Raw genomic sequence first — 27074 nt, 5'->3', positions numbered from 1 at the left:
GTTTTGGCTTCACACAGCACGGGAATCCAGAACAAGACCCACTGCTTAGTGGGGAGGGGGCTTCAGAGGAGGCTGTGCCGCTATTCTGCGCCTCAGTTTTCTTATCTGTCGAGTGGGGTTACTTAAGGACTGTAGGGCAGGACACGTGTATGTGTTTGCCACTTATCCCAGCTGCTCCCCAAGGGGTGGCCACGTCAGCCCCACTCAACCCAGTGGGTTCTAGAAGCCCTTCTTGTTTCTCCCGCCTCTTCCCCTCTTCGCAGAAACAACGCTGCCCACTTCCATCAATTTCAGCAAAGGCCCGGAAGTGACAGGAAAAGCAAGACTCTGGTGTGAGTCAGATTTTAATCCCAGGCCTGTTCCTAGCCGACGGGTGACCTTGGGCGATTCTTATCCCCTTTTTGCACCTCAGCTTACTCACCCACAAAATGGGAGTGACACCACCTATCTAAGTCAGGGTTTGGCACCTCCAACTGAGTGCTTTGGCGAAAGTTTGATAAACAGATTATTTGTGAGCAGGGGGTGATGTGTTGGGCAAATATCTTTGCCTTGAAAGCTCCACCTCAGCTCCAGCTCAGATTGTCAAGAATTTGTGGGTCAGGCACGAGTATGTCCAGGGCATTCAGGAAGCAGATTCTGGGCAGTGGATATTGTGCAACATTCAGACCTGTGGGGATTAAAAAAAAAGAAAAAGATGGAATGGATTACAGAGAAAGTAGTTTAAGAGACCAGCTTTGTGCCTGGAATGGCTGAATGGACACTGTTAGGCTTAAGCTTGCTTAACTTTTCTTTTTGTTGCCTTGTGATCAGAAAATGTATCTGTACACGGGTCTATGAACCTTTCTTAATTTACTGGGACTTTGTGCCTGGTGTGTATGCAATTTTTGTAAATATTTCGGTCTCACTAGACAAGTTGATATATTCCTTGGAAGGGTCTTGGTAAGCTGTACTTTTCTTTGTAAATTTGTTCTGTATTTATTCACTCTGACTTTCTGGCTCCATTGCTCATGTCTTTATTTTTGACCACTGGACCTGACAAAGGAGGATAAGAGAGAGTTTCAAATTTCCCAGTTGAGTTGCTTTCCTGTCCATTTTTGCCTGCAGCCTATTGGATTCTAGAGTCCACTCTCAAGGAATTAATTCAGACAAGACAGGGAATTCCCTGGCAGTCCAGTGGTTAGGACTTGGCACTTTCACTACTGAGGGCCTGGGTTTGATCCCTGGTTGGGAACTAAGATCCCACAGGCTGAGTGGCACGGCCAATAATAATAATAATAATAATAAAAGAATCTGTGGTAGGAGAAGCAGAGCTGAAAATTAAAGGAAAAAGAATTCAGACAAGACAGTTTCTGGGAGACTTGCTGAGGTTGGCAGCTCTGAGAGTGATGGGTCCTGATGCTCTGGCCAGCCTGGAGAGACAAGGGTACCACTCAGCCCAAAGCATCCAGCCTTTCTTGAAATATTGGCCCTGGGCACCTTGAACAATGAACCTCACACTCTTCAAGTCCCATTCACTCTCGGTATGAAAGTGCTGTCATTTCATGACCCATAAATTACCTCCCAACAACACACCCTGTTGGGTGACCTCAATGCAATCCCAAGGCACCTGAAATATATTTGGTAATAAACCTCACTGGGAAATTCTAAGGTTGGAATTTGAAGGCATCCTATTAACAAGAGGTACAGAATACAAGGGATACATGAGTACTGGAGTGGGTTGCCATTTCCTTCTCCAGGGGATCTTCCTGACCCAGGGATCGAACCCAGGTCTCCTGTGTTGCAGGCAGACACTTTACCATTTGGCCACCATATATATATATATGTGTGTGTATATATACATATATTAGTTTTAGAACTTCGTTTGAAGTTGATGCTTTTTACATAGACCCTCAGTTCTGTTTGTTTTTTTAATGGCTGAGCACCCAAGCAGTAATATAATCATGTCACGGATGGAGAAATTAGAATTTAGAGAAGGAAAGCCACTTTCATTCATTAAGCAAATATTTTTAAGCACCATGGAGACCAACCACTGATACATGTGACCTCTGTCCCTGCTCTCTTGCATCTCACCTCCTAGAGGGTGTGACAGGCTACAAACCAACCAGACTGTCATGCAGTTGCAGGCAGTGGATGTAGTGGGTTGAGTAAAGGGCCCCCTAAAAGTATTCACCCATGTCCCAATCCCTAGAAGCTGGGCAATGTAACCTGATTTAGGAAAATGATCTTTGAAGATATAATTAAGATAAGGATCTCAAGATGAGATCATGCCGGGTTAACTGGGTGAGCCCTAAATCCGAGGACTGGTGTCCTTATAAAAGACAGAAGAGGAGAGACACGACACAGAGGAGAGACCTCATGAAGACCGAGGCAGAGATGGGAGGGATGTGGCCACAAGCCAAGGACCACCTGGAGCCACAGGAGATAAGGCTGGGTCCCCACTCTCCACCAGAGCCTTCAGAGGAAGCATGGTCCTGCCAACAACTGGCTTCCAGACTGTGGGAGAATCTCTGCTGGTTTGTGGTCATTGGTTGTGGCTGCCCCAGGAAACTAGGAGAGCGAGCAAGCAAGGCGATGAAGACAAGCAAACGGAGTGAGGACTGGAGAATGAGTGGAGCTCCTGTCACTTGAGCAGCCAGGAGAGGTGACGTGCAGAGAAGTGGCGCCTGTGGATATCTGGAGGGGTGGGCGGACAGCATTCCAAGCAGGGAGAAGAGACGGAATCGAGTGAGACCTGCTTATGTGGATGACTCTCCCATTTGCACCCAAGCTCTGGCCACCCTCCCCACGCCCACGCCCAGGCACTCCTCATGTTGTTTCTGCCATCTTCCACTGTCATTGTTTGCTGAGTGATGGGGAAACACTGGCTGAGAACTTCCTACAGCTGTGGGCATTGCTGGGGTTCCCAGGGGCTTAACTGCACCAGGCGGGACAAGCCCTGTGGAACCTGATGCCAGGTGCCAAGTGAATATGCCTTGGGTCTTGCTAAACACCGAGAGGTAAATGCCTCATACAGATGTCACCCTTCCCTCCTCCTACACCCCTGGTAGGTATCACCAGCCCATCTTGGGGTGACATTTCCCCACTGGCTGGGACAGGCCTGGGAACCCTTCTACTTATTACACTTTAAATAGCTACCAACAAATTGTTTAGGCCTGGCACCTGAATAAACTTGTTTACTGAAAGATCTTCAGAAGAGGATGGGATGACCTTGGGTGGGGGCAGATATAGAACCTTCTAGAAGGCAGTGGTATGGCTGAAGACCCCCACATAAGTCCATCATTTACATGAGGATTTACTTTTTTTAAAAACTTTTTGTTTTGGGATACAGCCAACTAACAATGCTGCGATAGCTTCAGGTGGGCAGTGAAGGGGCTCAGCCATACATATACATGTATCCCTTCACATGAGGGTTTACTCTTGGTGTTCTGTATTCTGTGGGTTTTGACCAATGTAGATGTCATAGAGCTATCATTACAGAGTCATCCAAAGGGTCTCACTGCCTAAAAACCCCCTATTCATTCCTCCCTCGCCCCGACCCCCTGGCAACCAGGGTTGATCTTTTTGCTGTCTCTATAGTTTTGCTTTTCCAGAATATCATAGTCAGAGATTTGAAAATATACAATTTCTGTTGGCTTTTGAATGTAATCAGTTTAGTTCAGCCACTCAGTCGTGTCTGACTCTTTGCGACCCCCTGGACTGCAGCACGCCAGGCCTTCCTGTCCACCACCAGCTTCTGGAGTTTACTCAAACTCATGTCCATTGAGTGTAATAGAGAGTTCAAAATTCTCAGTGACTCCCTCTGAAAGTTCAGAGAGCCCCAGGGCTCCCAGCTTAGGTGGTGCTGAAGGGGTGTGGTTAGTTCTCAGCCAAGTGGCTGTTTGAATGGCCCCTCCCCTACCCGAGCCTCCTCCCCTACCACCTCTCAGACTCCTGGCTGTTTGTCAAACAAGCTGAGTTCAGTCCAGCATCCCCCATCTTTGAACTTCAAAGGTGCCTCTGCCAGCTGCGTTCTCCCCCAGCTACTCACAGGACCCAAAACTCCTTCCCGCTCAGGCCTAGACTTCAGAGTCTACTTTGTAATAACTCATGGAGCAGAACTCCCATTTTGTGTACTTTTCTGCAGGTAAATTTTGCTTCAATAAAATATTCTGTTAAATAGAGAGCAGACTTGTGGTTGCCAAGGAGGAGGAGGTGGGAGAGGGATGGACTGGGAGTCTGAGGTTGGAGCTGCAAACTATTGGGCTTCCCTGGTGCTCAGATGGAGAAGAATCTGCCTGCAGTGCAGGAGCCCCGGGCATGATCCCTGGGCTGGGAAGACCCCCTGGAGAAGGGAATGGCTCCTACTCCAGTATTCTTGCCAGGAGAACTCCATGGACAGAGGGGCCTGGCGGGCTACAGTCCATGGGATTGCAGAGTCAGACACAACTGAGTGACTGAGAGAGAGACAGAAGCAAACGATTATACACAGGATGGATAAAAAACAAGGCCCTAATGTACAGCACAGGGAACTCTACACAACATGCTATGATGATGAACTACAATGGGAAAGGATACAAAAACAGAGTCTGTGTCCCTGAGTCACTTTGCTGCAGAGATTGGCACAACATTGTAAATCAACTATACTTCAGTTAAAACACTCTGTTAACATTTTAAGAAAGGAAGCAGATGAAAGCTGAATGAGAAACAAGATATGTACACCGTCTTAAGTGTGTTTCCACAAGACAGTTATGAATCACAAAGGGAAACAGATTGGATTTCTCTAGTTTGGAGAAATCTGGCCAACTCCATCCACACTGATGAAGGGATCAGCGTCGCCAAGACCACCGCTGGGATGCATGACACCATGCGCCTCGGATGCGATGCACTGAGGGAGCACAGCTTCACTCTGGGGGACTCCTGGCAGAGTGCTGAACCCAAGTCCCATCATGAGCAAGCAGTTTCCCATTGGAGGGCATCCAGAGAGTAACTGGCTCCTCTCTTCAGAAATGTCTGGAAAGGCCATGGAAAGTTCCAGAGGGACTAAAGACTCATAACAATCAAATGCAAATGAAATCCTGGATCAGATCTGAGAGTTGGGGAAATGTCTTTATCATTGGCTATAAAAGATATTAGGGCTTCCCCGGCAGCTCATCGGTAAAGAACCCACCTACCTATGCTGGAGACGTGGGTGTGATTCCTGGCTCTGGAAGAGCCCCTGGAGAAGGAAATGGCTACCCGCTCCAGTATTCTTGCCTGGAGAACCATGGACAGAAGAGCCTGGAGGGCTACAGACCATGGGGGTCACAAGGAGTTGGACACGACTGAGCGACTAAAACAACACACAGGACATTAGTGGGACAACCGGTGAATCTGGGGAAGCTCTGGAGACAACAGTATCGCACCGACGTGAGCTTCTGATGTCAACCACTGTTCTCTAGTCAGGGAAGAGAATGTCCCCTTTGAAAGGGCATCCTGGAGTTCTTAGGGGTAGAGGAGGGAGGGGGAGCAAGAAAGTGGGGAGGGGAGCTCACCCACAGTCTTGGATAATCTGGGAAGAATATACACAAATCTGAAAAGGTCCCATAGTGTATGGTTCCACCTATAGAACATTCTCGACAAGATGAAGTCAGAGAGATGGAGAGTGGGTTAGTGGCTGGCGGGGGTTAGGGACAGTGTGACGACAAAGGCAGCGAGAAGGAGACCAATGTAGTGATGGAGCACCTCTGGAGCTGGTACCTCCACGAATGTGTACCCGAGATCTGGTGCAGCAGAGACCACGTCCCCACACCGCGGCCTGTCAGTTTCCCGGCTTTGTGGTTATGCAATTCTCCAAGCCAGGCTTCAACAATACGTGGACCATGAACTTCCAGATGTTCAAGCTGGTTTTAGAAAAGGCAGAGGAACCAGAGATCAAATTGCCAACATCCGCTGGATCATCGAAAAAGCAAGAGAGTTCCAGAAAAACATCTATTTCTGCTTTATTGACTATGCCAAAGCCTTTGACTGTGTGGATCACAATAAATTGTGGAAAATTCTGAAAGAGATGGGAATAACAGACCACCTGACCTGCCTCTTGAGAAATCTGTATGCAGGTCAGGAAGCAACAGTGAGAACTGGACATGGAACAACAGACTGGTTCCAAATAGGAAAAGGAGTACATCAAGGCTGTATATTGTCACCCTGCTTATTTAACTTATATGCAGAGTACATCATGAGAAACGCGGGGCTGGAAAAAACACAAGCTGGAATCAAGATTGCTGGGAGAAATATCGATAACCTCAGATATGCAGATGACACCACCCTTATGGCAGAAAGTGAAGAGGAACTTTCGCCTCTTGACAAAAGTGAAAGAGGAGAGTGAAAAAGTTGCTTAAAGCTCAACATTCAGAAAACGAAGATCATGGCATATGGTCCCATCACTTCATGGGAAATAGATGGGGAAACAGTGGAAACAGTGTCAGACTTTATATTTTTGGGCTCCAAAATCACTGCAGATGGTGATTGCAGCCATGAAATTAAAAGATGCTTACTCCTTGGAAGGAAAGTTATGACCAACCTAGATAGCATATTCAAAAGCAGAGACATTACTTTGCCAACAAAGGTGGGTCTAGTCAAGGCTATGGTTTTTCCAGTGGCCATGTATGGATGTCAGAGTTGGACTGTGAAGAAAGCTGAGTGCCGAAGAATTGATGCTTTTGAACTGTGGTGTTGGAGAAGACTCTTGAGAGTCCTTGGACTGCAAGGAGATCCAACCAGTCCATTCTGAAGGAGATCAGCCTTGGGATTTCTTTGGAAGAACTGATGCTAAAGCTGAAACTCCAGTACTTTGGCCACCTCATGTGAAGAGTTGACTCATTGAAAAAGGTTCTGATGCTGGGAGGGATTGGGGGCAGGAGGAAAAGGGGATGACAGAGGATGAGATGGCTGGATGGCATCACTGACTCGATGGACGTGAGTCTGAGTGGACTCCGGGAGTTGGTGATGGACAGGGAGGCCTGGTGTGCTGTGGTTCATGGGGTCGCAAAGAGTTGGACACAACTGAGCAACTGAACTGAACTGAAGACGTGACACTAGGAGAATCTGAGTGAAGGGGGCCCCTGACCTTTATAATTTTTATAGCTTCCTATCAAGCCATAATTATCTCAGAATAAACAGTTTAAAAGTAAGAGAGATAGCATCCCACTTCTGTCACTGTCCCCCCCTTGCTTTGGGTCATCTTTAGCAGCCAGCCGGGACACAGTGAGACTTCTGATAACCGGCCTGGGCAGCCACAGGGGACCTGGTTTAACCAGTAGGCAAGCTGGTTCACTCATTCCACAAACATCTGAGAGGCTGCTCGGGCCGGGTGTCGGCATTGCTCCCGTGGTGCCAGGCTCTGCCTTCACTTCATCCTCAAGACACCTGCCTGGTTTGCGGTCAGCACCCTTCTCCCAAAAGAGGGGCTGTCGTGAATGATGGGGTCCTCCACCCATATGCCCTGGGACCCCCTTTCCTGTTTGTGGGCTCCCCTCTCTGACCTCCAGCACCTGCCAGTGCGAGACCATGGTGCCTGAAAATGTGCTTCCCCAGGTTCCCCCCGACCAGCACGGGCAGAAAGCCCGCTCCTTCCCCCGGGGAGGGACAACCCTAGAGCTCCCCGCCGGGGGCCGGGCTGAGCCTGGGACTTGGCCTGAAACCTTGCCTCTGCAATTCCCTTACCTGCTTCTGCTGGAAAGACATCCTTAACAAACCAGGTCTAGTCTCAGGCTCTGCTTCTGGGGAACCTGACCCGGGACCCAACCAGAGGCTCAGAGTGGTTGAGTGACTTGGCCGCAGCCACACAGCTAAGAGCATGGGCCAGAAGTTCTACCCCCCGAGTGTGCACCTGCACATCTGACCATCAGGCTGCCAGCCTCTGAAAAGGGGCTCACTCTCCCTTCAGGAGCCCGCTCAGACTGTCTCCCTCTGCCAGGCTAAGATTATGGAGGGCTAATGGGATCCTCAAGTCCCTCGTCAGACACTGTCAGCCGACTTAGGAAGGCAGACCCAACCTCACCCATGTGATCAGTCACCGGTTCAGCAATCCAGCACGGAGCACCCACTGTGCGCCTGCACCGGGCTGCACGTTGGGAGGGAGATGAGCTAGCCGTGGTCCTGCCCTCCATGAGCCCCGGGTCCCAAGGAGAAGCCCACACGGCATGTGTCACAATGTCATGCAGGACCCAGTGAGGACGTGAGGGGGCATGCATCAGTCTACCTGGTGACTCAGGGGAGACTCCCAGGCAGGTGACGTGGAGCCGGGGCTGGGGAAACAGAGGAGCAGGCAGGGGAGGAGGGTGGAGACAGACAGTTTGGACAGAGGCAGCTGCACAATGCCCACGGCTCCTGGTTCAGGCATCATCGCAGGCAGTGTGCCGCTAGCCGGGTGGGGGTCATGCCCACAGAGGTGGCCCCCATCGCACCCTCTGTGGGAAGCCCTTAGTGTGGGCTGCAGGCTTCACTGCACTGGGACCTCGGGCCACGTTTGTTGCCCTCTCTCATCACTAAGAGGGACGCTGCACAGCTCGTGGGTGGTCCTGGAGGTCAGAATTACCTGGTGCTGAGTGAGCCCAGCTGGGGTCCACGGGGCTGCCAGGTGGGCTCAGGCAGGTTGGGCAGAGGTCCCGGGGGGACCAGTTGCACCGCTGTAGGTTCACAGAGGCTCGAGGCAGAGAACAGGCGTCCTCTCTGAACCCCTACAAAGCAGGGGACTGGATGGACTAGCAGGGGTGCTGTCCTCGGGGGCTGTTATCATGGGTAGAGCCCATGCCAAGACCTGCCGGAGGGCATCCTACGGTTCCTGTGTTTAATTTAGAAAAAATTCTGTTGACTCTTCAGAGTCTGGTGAGCATCATGCGATATGATAACTTAGAAGAAAAAAAAAAGGCTTTTCTTTCTTGACGAACTGTCCACTTCTTTCTCAGCATGGAACTTTTGGTCTTAGCTGTCAGGAACCTCGGTGCTCTGGTTAGCACTCAGTTAATGCTAAGCTTCACCCAGCTGTATCAGTTACCAACCTCCTGGCTACAAGCAGCAGAAACTGGGTATTTTAAGCAAAAAAGGGAATTTGGTGAAAGGATACCAGATCTGCCAAGACCATGCAAGGGGATACAGAGAGACCATCCTTCTCAACCTCCCCAGTGGGAGTAGGGTGCTGCCCCCAGCTCACCCACCTATCCATCCAGCAGAGAGTTGCTGAGTGGGAGGAGCTGGGGGCGGAGCAGTGGTGATGGGAGACATTGATGGGCAAAGACCACAGGTGTTCTCTATATGCGGGTATTTTAGGGTAACCACCACCTCCCACTTCGCTGGAGTTTTTCTCAGTGTCTTGCTTTGGGTTCTCCCAAACCCAAAGATTTGAATACAGGTGGTTTATCTGAGAGGTGACCCCCAGGAAACACTGGCAGAAGGGGATGAGGCAGGACTGGGAAGGAACCAACAGAGGGAGGCATCTGGTCTACCCTGATGGGGGCTGAGTGAGCCCTCAATGGGGAGTCAGCTGTTCGCTGGAAGCAACTTTCTATAGAGGTCAGGTGCCATGTCTGCTACACCAGGCTTGAGGTGTACACAGGCAAACGTTTTCACCCCCTCCCCGTATTCCATGTATTGATAAGTCTGCTCTGTCTTGCTCTGTTGCATAATACAAGTTATGAGCTCCACAAACCTTTCCTCTTTGTGCCAATCACTGTGCTGCTGGTGGAAAGAACATCAGCAAGATCAGGAGGAGGAAATGCTTTTGTCCTCAACAGCTTCAGAGAATGAGATTCTATTCTACCCCAGGAAACCATCCTTGAAGTTGTTAGGATTTTTACCTGGTTGAATGGAAATCAAAGTCTTAGAGAACCACATAAAACAAAGCCACCGCTTAATGAATGATTTACCAGATGCATCCCTTGGAACCACCAGCTGGGACAAGAAGTAGAACTTGCCACCCTCCCTGGGCTCTGCCATGTGTCTCCTCCAGTGACAACCCCCACTCCCCACAGATGGACCGACTCTCCTGACTCGAGATTCGTCTCATATGAGACTCATATTCACCTCATATGAGATGCACTGATTCTCATTTGGTCATCATCACTTCCTGTGTCCTGTATATTTCTTTAACCAACACATTTCCCATAGCATATCTGTTTCCTGGGGCTGCTGTAATAGATAGTCACAAACTTAAGCGGCTTGGTTCTCTTACAGGTCAAATGTCTGAAACAGCCCCACTGAGCTAAAATTGACTAAAATCTGCAGGACAGCGTTCCTTATGGAGGCACCAGGGGAGACGACATTCCCTTATCTTTTCCAGCTTCTAGAAGCCACGGCATTCCTTGGCTCATGACCCCTTCCTCCATCTTCACAAACTGCGGTGCTGGCTGGGTCTTTATCACACTGCTTCACCCTGTCGTCAACCCCCGGCTTCCTATAAGGACTGTGTCATGACACTGGACTCACCTGGCCCATCCGAGATCATCTCCCATCCCCAGGTCTTTAACCCGGTCACACCTGCAAAGGCCCTTTTGCCAGGTCAGGTTCACATATTTACAGGTTCTCAGGACTAGGAGGTGGATACCTGTAGTCAAAGCTATGGTTTTTCCAGTAGTCATGTACAGATGTGAGAGCTGGACCATAAGGAAGGCTGAGTGCTGAAGAACTGATGCTTTTGAACTGTGGTGCTGGAGAAGACTCTGAAGAGTCCCCTGGAAGCAAGATCAAACCAGTCAATCCCAAAGGAAATCAACTCTGAACATACATTGGAAGGACTGATGCGGAAGCTGAAGCTCCAATACTTTGGCCACTTGATGTGAAGAGCTGACTTATTGGAAAAGACCCTCATGCTGTGACAGATTGAAGGCAGGAGGAGAAGGGGACAGAGGATGAGACAGTTGGATGGCATTGTTGACTCAACGGACATGAGTTAGAGCAAACTCCAGGAGATAGCGAAGGACAGGGAAGCCTGGCGTGCTGCAGTCCATGGGGTAGTAAAGAGTCGGATACAATTAGGTGACTGAACAACAACAACCTTTGAGGGGCCGCTATTCAGTCCACTGTTCCACCCATCTTTTTCCCTGCACCCCTTAACATTTTATCTGTTGAGACACCCAGGCTGTCTGACCTGTAGCAGTCCCTACAGGCTGGACTTTGCTGGCTGTGCACTCCAGACCCAGTGCTGCTGCATGGCCGTCTGTGCTGGGAATTTCCTGCAAACTGGCAGTGGGATCCAGGGGCTGGATTGGGCTCAGGCCCTGTCCCCTTGGTCTCGTGGGCTTGCATCAGGACCACAGACCCCTTCGAGGCCGGTGGTCTCTCTTTGTGCTATCAGTATCACTGGCGTTCAGTGCCCAGATCCACTCACTCACCATCGCACTGCAGCACGTGGCGCTCCAGTCCTGTCTCCTGCAGCTGACTCTATTAGTTGGAATACTTTCCTCAAGAGATGCTTTCTGTTGCGTATGGTGTGTCACCAGTGGAGCAGGGAGGCAGAATGACGGCCCGACTCCTTCCCTTTACCACTTTTCAGGCTAAGAACCCAGTTTATATCATCCCCTGAAGGAGATCCACTAGTTTTTAAAACACATGTCCTATCTCTCTCTTAGATGTTTTCATTTTAAACAAAGGGTTTGAGAGCCCGTGTCCTATTTAAATGAACTATTTTGTAAATGAATGTTTATATTTATTTGGCTGTACTTGGTCTTAGTTGCAGCACATGAGATCTTCAGTCTTTGCTGTGGCGTGCAGGATCTTGAGTTGCAGCATGTGGGATCTAGTTCCCTGACCAGGGATTGAACCCAGGCCCTCTGCATTGGGAGCTCAGAGTCTTAGTCACTGGACCACCAGTGTGCATGTATGCTGTCACTTCAGTCGTGTCCGACTCTTTGTGACCCCGTGGACTGTAGCCTGCCAGGCTCCTCTATCCATGGGGATTCTCCAGGCAAGAATACTGGAGTGGGTTGCTGTGCACTTCTCTAGGGGATCTTCCTGAAACAGGGATCGAATCCACCTCTCTTATGTCTCCTGCATTGGCAGGTGGGTTCTTTACCACTAGGACTTCCTGGAAGTCCCTGGGCCACCAGGAAAGCCCCTAAATTAACAATTAACTGAAGTTTCAGAGCCTGCAGGGACAACCACACCTGGCCAGTAAGCCCTGACCTCCTGCTCCCTCTACAGCTGCCCCTGCCCCCCCAGGCTTCAGGAACCCCCTAGCTTCTTGACTGTTCCTGCCTCCTGTCTCCCCGCCAATCCCCAGGGGAGAGGAACCTTCATGAGGCTCCCAAAGGCACCGCTGCTCTTGCAGCTCAGAGGCCCCCTCCCGTCTTCTCCCTGGGACTCCAGGGAGCCCGTCGCTCTGGGCAACCATGAGCTCCTCCTCACTGTCTCTGGCCACGTCAGTGCCATGTAGCCTCCCCGCCTCAGGGGGACTCCCTTCTCTGTGCAGAAGCCCCCTATCTCCTTTCCGAGATTCCAGGAGTCTCTGCCCCTGCCCCAGTCTGCTCAGGGGAAGCAGGCTCCTGGTGACCTGTTTTGGGTGGCCTCCCAAGCATCTATGAGTGATGCTGTGTAGGTCTGGCCACCTACCCCGGCCCTGCCACCTCTGTTGGATAAGAACAGCTAGTCCTTCCAGAACACTGCTGTGCACCAGGTACCATCCTAGGCACTTAACTAGTCTCACCACACAGCTAGACTAGGAGGCTGGCGCTGTCATCACGCATTTTCTAGAAGATGAGACTTTGGCTCAGGGCCACCTTGGGAGTGGGAGGAAGAGCCAGGACCCACCCACTGACCGCTGAGCTCCTGAGTTGGCCAGAAAACAGCCCAACTAAGACCAATCCCTCAGCATCCTTTGGGGAAGGAGCCAGAACCTGCATAAGGAGTCAACAATGCAAGAAGGGACTCACTGCCTTGGGAGCAGTAGTTCTGGAGCTCCGGCCAGCATCAGAGTCACAGGAGAGTGTGATAAAGCACAGACCACCAGGTCGACCCCAGAGTCCCTCACTCAGTAGGGCTGGGGAGGGCTGAGAACCTGCATTTCTAATGAGTTCTCCTCCAGGGATGCTGATGCTGCAGGTCTGAGGATCCCCTTTTGGAATCAGCTGCTTTAGTGAACTTGCCTGCCTGCTGTGGAAGAACAGGGGCCAGGCTCCCTCCTGGGGCACATGGCGTGGTGGTTCCAAGACAAACTTTCCCATCTAGGTGATCCTGTGATAACATGTGCGTGTGCATGTTCGCAGTTGCTCAGTCATGTCTCACTCTTTGTGATCCCATGGACTGTAGCCCACCAGGCTCCTCTGTCCATGGGATTTCTCAGGCAAGCATACTAGAGTGGGTTGCCATTTCCTTCTCCAGGGGATCTTTCCAATCCAGGGATCAGACTCGCATCTCCTGCATTGGCAGGCAGATTCTTTACCAGAGAGCCATCTGGGAAGCCCCAATAATAACCTTATGATTATGCTAAAAAAAAAAAAAAAAAAAACAACCCTTCATCTGTTAGAGATGCATTCTGAGGGATTCATAGGTATTGTATATCTCTGGGATTCACTTTAAAATACTCCAGACTCTACCTCTGCAAAAGGTTGAAAGTCTAAATGAAGCAACGGTAGCTGGCTGATGAGTCCAGAGGGGTTCATTCTACCACTTTCTATACCTTGTTTATATGTGAAAGTGTTATTCATAAGCCTTGTTGATTTCAGGTAGAGGAAAAGCTCTGGCTCCCCACTTACAACTGACCTTGAGCTAGAAACTTGCAGTATCTGAGCCTCAATTCTTTTTGCTGTCAATGCAGCTGATGGCATCTTTCCAACTGGGTTATCGAGGACATCATGGATAAGAGCTGTTAGCATTCACCTTGGCACGTGACCCATGAGACTTTAATTCCCCCGATGTACTCTCACACATTCTCCAGCCCGACTTGCCCAGGGCAGCACCTAATGGGCAGGGGACTCACCCATCTCAAGACACCTGTTCAACAAGTTCCTGGGATGAGTGTGAAACTTTCCAGAAGCTGTCCATCTGCGAGCAGGCAGCGTGGGTGTGGAATGTGGGGTGGGGAGGCCATGGGTGTGTTCTCAGGATGTGAGGCTTCTGGGCAGTCACAGGCATGTTGGCCGCTTGGACGCCTTGCTATTGACCCCACAATACAGCTCTGACTTGCCGTGGCGGGGGGCGTGGGCAGGGGGGTTCTTTATGGAGCCACCAGGTCGGTCGCAGGAGATCCCTGGTTTCCAGTTCAGAGGTGGTTCCAGTGGATTCCATGGGGCCTTCAGCTTGCCAACTCGTCTCCAGTCAAGCAGTGCTGTGGTTGGTGTTCTGTATTGTTTTGGCTTTGATTACAAAAAATAAAACCCCGTTTGTGCTAGCCCAGGGCAAAGTTGGGGCAGCCAGTGACTGGGAAACCTGGAGCTGTTTCCTTGAACCTCAATGCAGGGAGGGCGGCCAAGTCTCATATCGGTTGGCACAAACTGAAAACCTGTCAAGAACGTATTGGCTTCACTCTCTCCTTCCCTCTCCTCTTCCTGCTCCTCCTCTCTCTCTGGGTCTCCCTCCCGTCCCTCTTCCTCATGGACAGGATAGGAAACGGCCTCCACAAAGCACAAGTCCTACCCCTCTGTCTGTACCACTAGGGCTGGCTGAAGTTTGCCCAGCATTTTCTGTGCCAGGTCTTGGGCAAAAGACTTCACCACCTGGGTTTCACGTAATCACACAGCAGCCATAGAAGAAGATACTGCTTTCATCCTTCCAACTTCCAGAGATGAAACTGAAGTACTGAGAAGCTCAAGAAGTTACCTGAGACCATGTTGTACATTCAAGAGCATCTTCTTGGGGGGAGGAATTTGATTGGCTCAGCTTGAGTCAGGTGACCTGTTTCTCCACCAATCAGCTGTGGTGAAGGAGGCGGGTCTCAGAGCATCAACGTGGCAACCTCCAGGCCCAGCATTAGAGAACTCTTCTCAGATGGGGTGGTGAGCCTGGCACCTGATCCCACTCTGTTCCTTTCCTCCTTCCTGAGTAGCCTCCCATGGACACAGATCCCTGCAACATTTGTCTTCTGAAGTCAGATGGGGCTGGAGTTCAAATCCTGCCTCTGCCATTTTCCTGATGGTCTACTCTTGCGCAAATGACTTAACCTGCCTGAGCCTCAGTGTTGTCATCTGTAAATGGGGTTCATAAGACTGGCTTCTCAGAGACACGTGTGTGCACAGTCACTTCAGGCGTGTTCAACTCTTTGCGAACCCAAAGGACTATAGCTCGCCAGGCTCCTCTGTCCATGGGGTTTTTTAGGCAAGAATACTGGAGTGGGTTGCCATTTCCTCTTCAAAGGCATCTTCCCAACCCAGTAGTTGAACCTGTGTCTCCTGTGTGTCCTGTGTTGACAGGCAGATTCTTTTACACTGAGCTACCTGGGAAGCCCTTCTCAGAGACATGGGAGAAGCAAATGAGACCATAACCCACGTAAACCCTCCAGTGGCTTCCCATTGTTTTCATGTTCAAGTTGAAATTCAGGGTGTAAACTGGCTGGCACCTGCTTAACAACCTACCCTGTATCTTCCCAGTGCCAGAGTACGCCTAATTCAGCGGTGCCTCTGCCTGAATGCCTTCCCTCTTCTTCCCAATCGACGTTAGCAGACATGACCCCAAGTGGGCTGAACTGTGTCCCCCTAAAAGTGTATCTGCATTCTGACTCCATGACCTGCGTATGTGACCTTAGTAGGAAACAGAGTCTTTGCTCATGTACTTCCATTAAGGATCTTGAGATGAGATGACCCTGGGTTTAGCGCAGGTCCTAAGTTCAACCACATGTCCTTACAAACCAAGGGAGAGTGAAATCTGGGACACACAGACACAGTGGGAAGGCCATGGGATGATGGAGGCAGAGAAGGCAGTGACCCATCTAGAAGCTGAGGAGTGGCACGGGCCACTGGCCACCCCTGGAAGCTGGGGAGGGACATGGAGCCACCTCTGGAGGGGCCAAGCCTGCTGACACCCTGACATGGATCTCTGGTCTCCAGAGCTGGGAGAGGCTACATTTCTGTGGTTTACGGGAATCTGTGTGGTAGTTACAGAAAACTCCTGCTCAGGAACTTAGCTCAGAATCACCTCCTCGGGGAAGCCCTCCCTGACTTCTCATCCTGCACAAACGTTCAGAGCCTATAGAAGCGTTATGCTAGCCTTTCCACCGAGCCTGTGATCATCCACACACCTGTGTCTCCTCCTCCAACCTTTGCAGGGGAATCCATACTCCACAGAGCACCAAGCTGTTAACAACAGATGACACCCTGACGGTGGAATTTCAGGCAGCAGACTCTAGACACCCAGAGGGAGAAATCTGTCTGAAGCTGAGTGCCACCACTGTCTCACACAAGGGCCTGCTCAGCTATTCCCAGGTGGAGGCATGCAGAGGCCTTGCCTGGGGTCATGAGTAAGTCTGTCCTGCACTATGTCCCCAAGAACCCCACCCCCACTCCACCCCCACCACTTTCCCTTTCCATTACCTGGCTGATCTCTGTGAGATGTTCTAGAAAAAAGGTTTGGGGTTGGGAAGATCCTGGCAGCTCTGATGGAAACTGGCCGCAGGGAGGCCTGTGACCAAGTCAGCCAGCCGGACAAACAGCAACACCATTTCATTGTTTATTCTTACTGAAAAGCTGACCCTGAGGGCGAGGCTCCTATAGTCCCTGTCCTCAGCCACATGCCCCTGGGGTCCAGCAGTTTTTCAGGTGCCTTGGAGGAGGCCAGGCTGACTTGCCTGCTGTTTGCTGGCTTCCTGGGGCCCCCGCAGCTCTCTCAGAGGCTGGCCACCCCCAACCCTGGTGCCTCTGCAGTTGTGGGAGGGTCCCCAGCCCCTCTGTGTATGGCAAGAGAGAAAACCCCAGACTGGGAGTTCGGGGGAGTGGGGCTGGCCTCTCATACTTCCTGGAGACTGGGAACATGGCCAGTTCCAGCGGGGTGACCCCGGGTGAAGAGCTCTACCCCCTGAGCTTCCTCTGTGGAGCCAGAGAAAACCCCCAGGCTCTGTGGAGGGTGCCAGCTTCCTGGTGGTGGGACTGTGCTGTGGTTATGCAAGGGGTGACCACATGGGAGGCGGCCTCTCTGGATTTGTCCTCGCATGTCCTATGAGTTTACTATTATTTCAAATTAAAATTTTAAAAAATATTTAAAAAAAACAGGTAGGGGACCTTAGTATGAAATATAATGACTTCACCAATTAATGTAAAAAGAAAGAGAGAGAGAAGCTGTGTTCTTTCCTTTCTACACTTTCTCAGAAAGTCCTCCTATAATGTGCACTTCCTGGGAGACCAAAGGTAGCTACGTAATCTCTCTCTGCTCCTCTGAATGGCTGCAGATATGAGAATGTCATAATCAACTATTTCATCCAAAACTCAACAGCTAGATGTGTTCATAAACCACGCAGATTAAAGACTTTCTCCCTGATTAAAAAGTAGAGAGAGAGACAAAGTTTGTGCCTCCAGAGGAGTCAGAACTGGAATTGGTTTACTGGCTCTGTGATCCTTGCTAAATGATTATTTCTCATGCCTCAGCTTCTGTCATCTGTAAAATGGGTGTCCAGAGTCTCTTCCTCATGGGTTGGGAGAGCACAGTCAAGTGGTTAGTTTCTGGAGGGTTTCCAGAGGGCCCCGGCATGCGGCCAGCGCTCAGAAGGTGCTGACCACAGTATAGTCGCCCTAAGAACAAGGACATAATACAGGGCAAGTGCTGAGCAGAGGCAGTTCCCGTAAGGATGGGCCGGCCCCTGTTGCTGCCTGCTGTGTGTGGCCCTGGGCATGTCAGAAGGCACTGGGGGACCTTTGCTGCCCACCCTGTGGAATGGATGTGGAATCCAGGAGACCGTCTGCCCAGCCCCACCTGCAGGTTTTCCTGGGATCTGCCCCCACCCTCGCCCCCACTGCCACTGCTGACTGGGAAGCTGCCGGTTCTTCCTTCCTGCTTCCCACAGCCTCAGCTGATGGTCCCAGAAGTGGGGTGCCTTCCCCTGAGTGTCATCGGGGAGGTGTCCCATACACAGGGAGCACAGGCAGGATGGAGCTCTAGGGCGGCAGGGGGCCAGTGTCTCATCCCGAGGAGACAGTGGCTCTGCCCAGAGCACTCAGACATCCATGGGGGGACTCCATCTCTGGCTCCCACTGTCCCTGAAGCCCAGGTGTGGTCCTGTCCTCCCAAGCTGTGACTGCTCACTTCTACCTTAAGAGACAATAACAACCATAACAATAGTAGCAGTGACCGCTTATAGAACCCGTGCTATGAGCCAGACACTGTTCTGACACCCGCACATATTTCAACACCTTTACTCCTCATTATAGCCTGGAGTATCATCACCCCCTTTTGCAGATGGGGAAACCGAGGCACAGTGACTAACTTGTGCAAGATCGCACACTAGAGAGTGGCAGGGCTGGGACTTGAGCCCCGTTGGCCTAGCACCAAAGAGGCCACCCCCCTCCTATCCCTCCCGGCGGCCCTCTTTGTCCCAGCTGCTCAGAGCCGGGGTCCTGTCACTGCCAGCAGCACCTTGGACCTCCAGCCCCTGAGGTTCCTTCAACTCTGCTCCAGTGCTGTGCCTCCTCCCTCCCTCTCTTAGCCCCAAGGACCGGGGACAGGCCTTTCCAGGTTTCCCAGTAGTTTTCACAATTCTTATCTCTTTTATCCCATGGAAGGTATTGCAGGCATCATCCTGCTCCATCACAGTAAAAACTGAGGCTCAGAAAGGCTAAGCTCTGTGTCCAGGGACACACAGCTTTGACCAGCAGGGCCACCTCTGGAACCCAGCTCCTAGGCCGGAGCTCTCTCATGCCCTGGATGGCGGGACCTCTGTTCACACTTTAGCTCAGGTGAGCAGCCCCATCACCTATCCAAATCAATCAGGTCCACAGAAGGGTGATGCCAGCTCCCAAAGGGGACCATGCTCTGGGCTCAAAGCCAAGAAATATAGCTGGGCTCCGGGTATGTCCCCCAGAGACTGCAATCACCCATGCATCTGTGTATCTCCCTCCAGACTGAGGACCCAGGGCAGGAATGCAAGGTAAAGCTGAGAAGGGCAGGGGGCTCGCAAGCCCATTCCTGGGGCTGTGTGATGGAGGGGCAGAACCTTGAGTCAGGAGGTAGGGGCAGTTTCTGGGCTGTTCCCCTCCGTATCTCAGACTGAAACCAAGACAGGCAGCACATATAATAATCCAAGCATAAGTGCATGTGTAATTAAAAGAAAAAAAAGTACCACCAACTAAGCTGCTATGACACTTTCACCTTTCTGTTGCAAACGTGGTAGAAGCTTCTTTCAGATTTATGTGGACATAGATTTTGATCATGTCTCAGTCTTACGCATACATAAAAGAAAACATACGTGAAATAAACGGGGTAAGATTTTTCCTAGAAGGTCATCTCACTAGGCTCCAACCCTTTTCAACCACTTTTCCACTCAGCGTTGCCAGCATCTGAGTTTTCCTGCCAACGTGGCTTCTCAATCCCCGAGGTTCTGATGACGCAGAAATTCCCAGAAGACAGTTCCTCGGTTTTTCCTGAGAGTTCCCACTGAGCTGCTGACACCCAGCCCACATGTTTCACTGTGCCCACGTGCAGGCTGTGACGCCTGGCGGTCACGACCAGGACACTTCCCAGCTCCAGGGGACACGGAAAGGTGGGGGTAGGGGGAAGGTGCATCTTGGATTTACCAAGAGAAGGTGGTTCGTGCTTGGTAAATATTTCTTGATAGAAGGAATGTATGAATGAGTGAATGAGTACCTGATGAGTGAATGGGAAGTTAATTACCCAGAACCTAAGGGCAATGAACCAGCGAAACTTACTGATGGATGAAGCGAGACAAACTGAAGTCTCAGCATTTGGGCTTCACCAGAGGGGCTCAACTGGGGGCCGATGTGCCTACATGGGAGTCTAGGGTCAAGGTAATAATACCAAAGAATGATCACTATAGCTGCTGACCACTCTCTGTACACCCTCTCTCATAATCCTCCCCGGCAACTCTGAAAGGCAGCCATCTCATCCCACCCATTTCACAGAGGGAGAAACTGAGGCTCCAAGAGAGGGGAAGTACCTTGCCCAGGATCAGGACGGGCTGACCAGCCTCTACTCTCCCCACCCCGTCTCGCGGGCAGTCCTCTAGGGGAGATGAGCTCAGCCCTGTCCTCAGGCCCCTCTGCTGGTTGGCACAGCGGCAGTGTCCCCTTCTGGGCTTCCACAGCTGGAGGGAATATGCATGGATGGAGCTGCTGGGTCTCTGGAGCCTGAGCTGTGAGCAGGACAGCCCAGTTTGGAATCCTGACTCTGGCACCACGGGTTGTATGATTTTAGGTGGATCCTTTCAGATTTCTGACACTAGAGTCTCTGCTGGTTGTAACTGCTGGTGCCCACAACTTATGGCCAGAGAAGAAGGGGACAGTCCCTTAGACTGCTGGACCTCAGCCCTGATGGTCTGGCTGCTCATCCCTACCCCCTCCCCAAAGGAGCTTCAGGTAACCATAGGCTGTCCAGACCAGCGAGATGGACCCTCCAGCACAGACAGGTGAGGTGCTGGGGATTTCGTGGGTGACCCACGCTGTAACGCCTGAAACCACATGTTATAAACCCCACAACTTGGCTCATGCTTGCAATGGATGGACATAAACTGCAGTCTCCAAGAAGCAGAGCAGATCTGTCTCTGGCAGGGTTTGCCATTCTTGGATGAAGGCGTCTTCCTTCTCCATCAACGGGAAGGTCCAAACCTCCCCTAGCCAGTGTGACAAAGGCACACTTCACACAACTTTGACGTGAATCGCTTGACTGCTTTTCCCTCATGTTCCACACACAGAAACAAAGAAACCATCAAAATAATTCTTGAGCAATACGAACACACTGATGCTCAGAAATTACAAAAAAAAAAAAAAGGCCCATCAGTCATCAATCTCCGCTTTAAACTGGACTTCAGGTGTTTTCCAAGAGCATATGGCTTTTAGTTGGAGAAAGAGTGTGGCCTGGGTGAGGGAAGGTCAGCGGAGGAGGGACAGAGGTGAGGAGAGATGCTTGTTTTTAAAATACGGGGGGCTTCCCTGGTGGTGCAATGGCTAAGACTCCATGCTCCCAAGGCAGGGGCCCGGGTTCCACTGCTGGTCAGGGAACTGGATCCCACAAGCTGCAAGTGAGAGTTCGCAAGCCACAACTAAAGAGCCCATGTGCCATAACAAAGATGGAAGGTCCTGCCTGATGCAGCTGAGACCCAGCGTGGCCAATAAATAAATATTAAAACCAGAGTAACAGTGCTGCGGTGGCCCTTGGAGTGCATGCGTCTTTTAGAACTGTGATTTCCTCAGGGGAGGTGCGTGGCAGTGGGATGGCTGGGTCCTGTGGTAGTTTTATCCCTAGTTGTTTTTAGTTGATGTACAGCAGAGACCACCACCACATTGTAAAGCAATTATCCTCCAACTGAAAAAATCAATCAATAAAATAAAATACGGATACTCAGGAGTCTGCACACAAGCCCCTCTTGGAATTCAAAAGGTCAAGTCCTGCCAAACGACTGACCATTGATCACCAGTCACCATGAGCTGTCTTACGGAGGTGGGGGTGGGTGTTACTGGGTGAACTGAATCACTCCCCCAAAGCCTCTGGATATGTGTCCGCTTCTGTGCAGTCACGGTTGAGACCTGGATTCTGTAACAGATGCCCCCCAGGGCTCTGCTTGCATTCTCTGGGGGTCCCTTTCCAGGCTGCCCCTGGAATTGACAACCCCTCCTCCAAGGAGCAGCCCTTACCCCACCACTGAGCAGGGCTCAGTTCCCTTGCCCTCTAATGGGGCCAACTCCACAGTGGGACTCAAACCCATTTAATCATTTGCAAAATGAACATGCGGCTCCTTGCCCAACTTTGTTAAACCAAGTGTGAGGCCATTCGGAGCATGTGATGGGTGCCGCCCCTGGAGCCGGCCCTGAGGGGAAGCAGGCTGCCTCCAGGACCACCGTGCAGGGGGGCAGGTCTCACCAAAGTTCCCCTCCACAAGACCACCTTACATCACCTGGTAGGACCATGTGAGCTCTCCCCAGGAACCTTCCTGCTAAAATCACTTCCTAATCAATAAATCCTAACCAATAAATCATCCTTCTCCCAGGGTCTGCTTCAGAGGGACCCACACCGATAGGGTGTGCATGTGGCCCCAGTAGTCCAGGGATCCCGAAGCAGAGCTGAGCAGACAGCTCACCCCCATCACACCCACCACCTCCCACCCTCAGATTCCACGGCTCCAGCCCATCCAATTTGTCATCAGGTGCTTAAAACTATGAATCACGCGTGAGCAGGTGAGTTCATTTCCATTTTATGATGAGCAGACTTATCTCAAGAACATCTGGGATGGGTACATGTCTCCCAGAGTCAAACCTGGAAGAAACCTGTACCAACCAAGACACTGACCTTAACACAGCTCCCAAAGGCAGGGACCTCTTCCCATGCAGATCTGGGGGGTGGCAAGGTCAAGGGGACTACTAGGAGGGCCTCATTTCCAGGACGATAAAGCAGGAACCTGAAGCTAGTGAGTGGCTCCCATGAAGTCACCCCGCCAGGTTGGGCCACACCGGGGCTGTAAGCCAGGGGCCCTGTCTCCAAACACCGCTGGGGTCATGCTCTCTCGGGCTGGGCATGACCTCAGGGGTCAAATCATTTTTTACCCAATGATTTCTGAGGCTCAGCAGAAAGTGGAGGAATGTTCTTGCAGACAGGCTGAAAGGGAAAGAAAGAAGGAATGAACATGAACCCAAGAACACGGGGTCACAAGTATGTGTCATCCACTTCTGCCTCCCCCACCAGAAGCACCAGAAAGATGCCAGCTTCTGCTAAGACTCAATTCTTGACTCACTGCTAAGTCTCTCGGTTCCACCTTCCTATCTGACTCCACGTGGATCTTTCTTACAACCTCGGTTGTGCTAGAGTCTTGTTGCCAGTTTCCAGTGTGTTTGCAGTGAGTCGCTCCATGTGCAGATGTATTTTTGATGCATTCATGGGGGCAAATGGGCTCCCAGTCCTCCTACTCTGCCATCTTGATCTCCCCTCCCATCTCATTTAAGTTCCTAATGCATCCCTCCTCATCACTCCCATTTTACAGATATGGAAACTGAGGCTTGGAGAGGGGAAGTCATTAGCCTAAGATCACCTGGTGGTGGAGCAGGAGTTTAAACCCAGTTCTGGCCGGCTGGTTCCTAAGAGGCATCGTCTCTCACTGCCCTGCCCTTTCCCACTGGTTCCCGCACTTCCCCATGTGAGGTTCACAGACTCAAGTGGGTCAGAGCCACTCCAAGGACTCTTCCTGTCATCAGCAGGTAATAGATACATTGGCATCAATCCCCATGGGCTCTAGCTTTTCCTGCAGGACTCACATCTGAAGATTCTGGAACCTGAAACCTGATGTTTGCCCTTCAAGGACATTCAGGGGTATATCGCCTGCTTTCAGGGGGCCCTGTTTACCATGCACAGACTTGAGCTTTCAGAGCGCTGGGTGGGTGTTCTTGTTTTACTGGCTGAAAGATACAGGTTTTACTGGATCTTTGCATCCGCCTCTCTCTCACTTTGGAGAACACCCGTGTGTAGCCGTGCCTTCTTACCCAGTCACCTCTGGAGCCGGCTGCCCCCACCTTCACTCTGTCCCCGCCCGGGTGGCCTCCATGGGGCGCCTCAGTAAGATCTTTCCTGCCCTGGGATTTTTGCCCTTCTGGCTCCTTATGCCTGGGTGCCCATGACAGATGCTGGCTCCGATGTCACCTGCTCACCTTCCTGACCTTCACCTGAAGCAGTCCCCTCCTATCCTGCCTCACATCACCTGTCTGTCCAACGCCCTTCATGACACCATTGCAGGCCTTGCCTGTCCTGCTGGTTGACGGGTTTAGTCTCCTATGAGGATGTCAGCCCCTGAGAACAGGAGCCCTGATTTATCCACGGTGTCCCCCCAGCACCAGGTCTGCACACTGGAGACTTCCACGAGGGACTGTGGAGCCACAGGGCACCTTCTTCATGCCTGAGCGTTGGCCGCGGATAGTACTGCGCGGCAGAGGGAGGGGGACAGACGACCAAGTTCCCGTGGTGGCAGAGGGCGTGTCTGCTGATCACCAAGGAGCACAAAGTCAGTCACAGCCTAGACAGGTCCTCGGGTTCAGAGTCACGGGCTCTAGAAACTTCTACTGCTGGTTACACCCAAGGCGCTCACGTGTTCACTTGGAAATTACAGGGGCATTTTCACATTCTTCCCACAGGTCAACCCTTTTCTTGCTCTCCTATCGGTCAACTTTGTCATGAAAGCTACCTCAGACACCTGGTTGCCCAAAGCCACCTGCTGTCACTGACTGATCACACCTCCCACTTACCCACCGCTGTCACGTTATTGAAAGTGCCTCTGCTGTCCTTGTCCGTGTTCTGCCACATACTTGGAGGCGCCCTCTGCGGAAAGAATCAGGCGGTCAGGGCAGGTGTGTGGATTCCTGCTCAGGTGCTCACAGCTCAGCGGCCAAACTAACTCTAAACGCCTCAGCCTGGCTCTGACCCCCCCTCTCCCCCAAATGAGGTCCCCTGGTCCCCACCTGCAGCCATTCCCCCTCCTCCCTAGGGCCCCCCACCTATGTAGTCTGCCCTCACTCCTGACATTTCCCTGCCTGCCCCCTGCCCCCACCCTGTGCTCATGACGTGCTTGGCTGCTGTGATGGTCAAGTTGCTTCAACCTCACGATTCTCACATCTGCTGATTCTCTGCCCACTGTTTCTTATTGTTCATACTGGGCTTCAATGTCCCCTCTTCAGGAAGCCTTCCCTGACATTCCAGTCTATTTTCATGGTGTCCTGAATGTGACCTCAGTGGTCCTGATCACTGCAGTCACAAAATAACCACTTGGACTTTATTCATTTTGTGATCTCCTGCTTGATATTAGCTGCGTGAGGCCATGGACTGGATCTGCCATATTCACAAATGTAGCCTCAACCTCTAGCACAGAATAGAGAGTTTGTTCATTTGCTCGGTTGTGTCCGACTCTTTGCGACCCCATGGACTGCAGCCCGCCAGGCTTCCCTGTCCATCACCGACTCCCAGAGCTTGCTCAGACTCATGTCCATTGAGTTGGTGATGCCATCCAACCATTTCATCCTCTGTCGTCCCCTTCCCTTCATAAATATGTGCTGTCAATTCTTAGAAAAATAGATAGTAGATGAATGGAAGAACACATGGATGGATGATTGAATGAATTATTGGGTGGATGGGCAGAACACTGGATGGGCAGAAGGATGGATGGGTGGATGAGTGGAAGACAGGATGCAAATGGATGGGTGGATGGATGGAAGACTAGATGGATGGATGGAAGACTGGATAGATAGAACTGGATGGATGGGTGGATGGATGGAAGACTGGATGGATGGATGGATGGATGGAGGACTGGATGGATGGATGGATAGAAGGATGGATGGAAGACCAGATGGATGGATGAATGAATGAGTGGAAGACAGGATGGAAATGGATGGGTGGATGGATGGAAGACTGGATGGATAAAAGACTGGATGGATGGGTGGATGGATGGAAGACTGGATGGATAGAAGACTGGATGGATGGGTGGATGGATGGAAGACTGGATGGATGGAGGACTGGATGGATGGATGGATAGAAGGATGGATGGAAGACCAGATGGATGGATGAATGAATGAATGGAAGACAGGATGGAAATGGATGGGTGGATGGATGGAAGACTGGATGGGTGGATGGAAGACTGGATGGATGGATAGATGAGTGGAATACAGGATGAATGGCTAGGTGGATGGATGGAAGACTGGATGGATGGATGGAAGACTGGAGGGATAGAAGAATGGATGGATGGATGAGTGGAAGACAGGATGAATGGATGGGTGAATGGATGGAAGACTGGATAGATAGAAGATGGGATGGATGGATGGAAAGATGGAAGGAAGACTGGATGGCTGGATGGAAGACTGGATGGTTGGATGGATGGATGGAAGACTGAATGGATAGAAGGATGGATGGATGGATGAGTGGAAGATAGGATGGATGGATGGGTAGATGGATGGAAGACTGGATGGATAGAAGATAGGATGAATGGATGGAAAGATGGAAGGAAGATTGGATAGTTGGATGGAAGACTGGGTGGTTGGATGAATGGAAGACTGGATGGATGGATAGATGGAAGACTGGATGGATAGAACACTGGATGGATGGATGGAAGACTGGATGGATAAAACACTGGATGGATGGATGGAAGACTGGATGGATAAAACACTGGATGGATGGAAGACTGGATGGATAGAACACTGGATGGATGGATGGAAAGATGGAAGGAGGACTGGATGGTTGAATGGAAGACTGGATGGTTGGATGGGTGGAAGACTGGATGGACGGATGATGGCATGAATGGATGGATCAGTGGATAACTTGACGGATGACTGGCTGGAAAGATGGTGTCAACCACATGTTTCAATTCCCTGAATGAAAGTAGGAGGAGCTTTTGTACATCGAGTCCTACATTCTGAGGTTTAGCATGAAGCTGTGTTTTCTGTAAGTCCTCTTGCCCACCATCAGACAACAGGGTGTTTCCTTTATTCCCCAAACCTAGTTCCCACTTTGTCCCCTATAAGCCATCCCTGAGCCGCTGCCCCAGTCCCAGCCTACAGCCTGGAGTGGCTCCCACCTGCGAGGAGGACTGCTCAGGTTGGAGGAGAGATTTTGCACAACAGAAGCATCTTAGCCTCCTAGCATCTTATCCCCAAAGGGCCAGCTGAGGGCATGAGAACCACCAGGTGGAATACAGTCATTTTCCTTCATAGCAGCTTCAGACTGGAGCTCTCAGGACAGCCCACAGGGCTTCTTTCTCTTCTTCACCCCAGAAACGCCCACCACCATTTTTAGTACCCTCTGCAAGGAAAGAATGGGCCTTCTCCTACCTGGATATTCTTTGTAAAATTTCTGTCGTAAGAATCGACCATCTGGAAAAGAAATGAGAGGATTAAGCTCCTTTCAGGGAGTTTATGAGATCAAAACTATTTTCATAACAGTGCTAAGAAATGACTTGTGTTTTTCACTCTCATTCTCTCACAAGTGTATGGTAGAATTTTTCAGAAGCTATG

The 27074-nt window shown here is 51.1% G+C and overlaps 1 protein-coding gene across 7 annotated transcripts in view; it reads right to left on the bottom strand.

Moving 5' to 3' along the window:
• Positions 1-474: 474 nt before the first annotated feature.
• The window catches only part of WFDC1 (WAP four-disulfide core domain 1), an 84030-nt gene continuing 57430 nt past the window's right edge, over positions 475-27074 (bottom strand). For 4 of the 7 annotated variants that reach the window (XM_070770393.1, XM_070770390.1, XM_019978934.2 and 1 more), the window contains exons 6-8: positions 26892-26933; positions 24324-24396; positions 22273-22689 (exon numbers count right to left, since the gene is read on the bottom strand). In XM_070770393.1, coding sequence (XP_070626494.1) covers positions 24338-24396; positions 26892-26933 — 101 coding nt within the window. In that variant the 3' untranslated portion in view covers positions 22273-22689; positions 24324-24337. Of the gene's footprint in view, positions 668-22272; positions 22690-24323; positions 24397-26891; positions 26934-27074 lie in introns of those variants that run through there. The other 3 variants (XM_019978932.2, XM_019978933.2, XM_019978931.2) reach the window with 3 other exon arrangements.

This window comes from Bos indicus, chromosome 18 (assembly GCF_029378745.1).
Source record: "Bos indicus isolate NIAB-ARS_2022 breed Sahiwal x Tharparkar chromosome 18, NIAB-ARS_B.indTharparkar_mat_pri_1.0, whole genome shotgun sequence".
Lineage (NCBI taxonomy): Eukaryota > Metazoa > Chordata > Mammalia > Artiodactyla > Bovidae > Bos > Bos indicus.
Note: the sequence above shows the minus strand (reverse complement) of the source record. Positions and strands in the feature narration are given on the sequence as shown.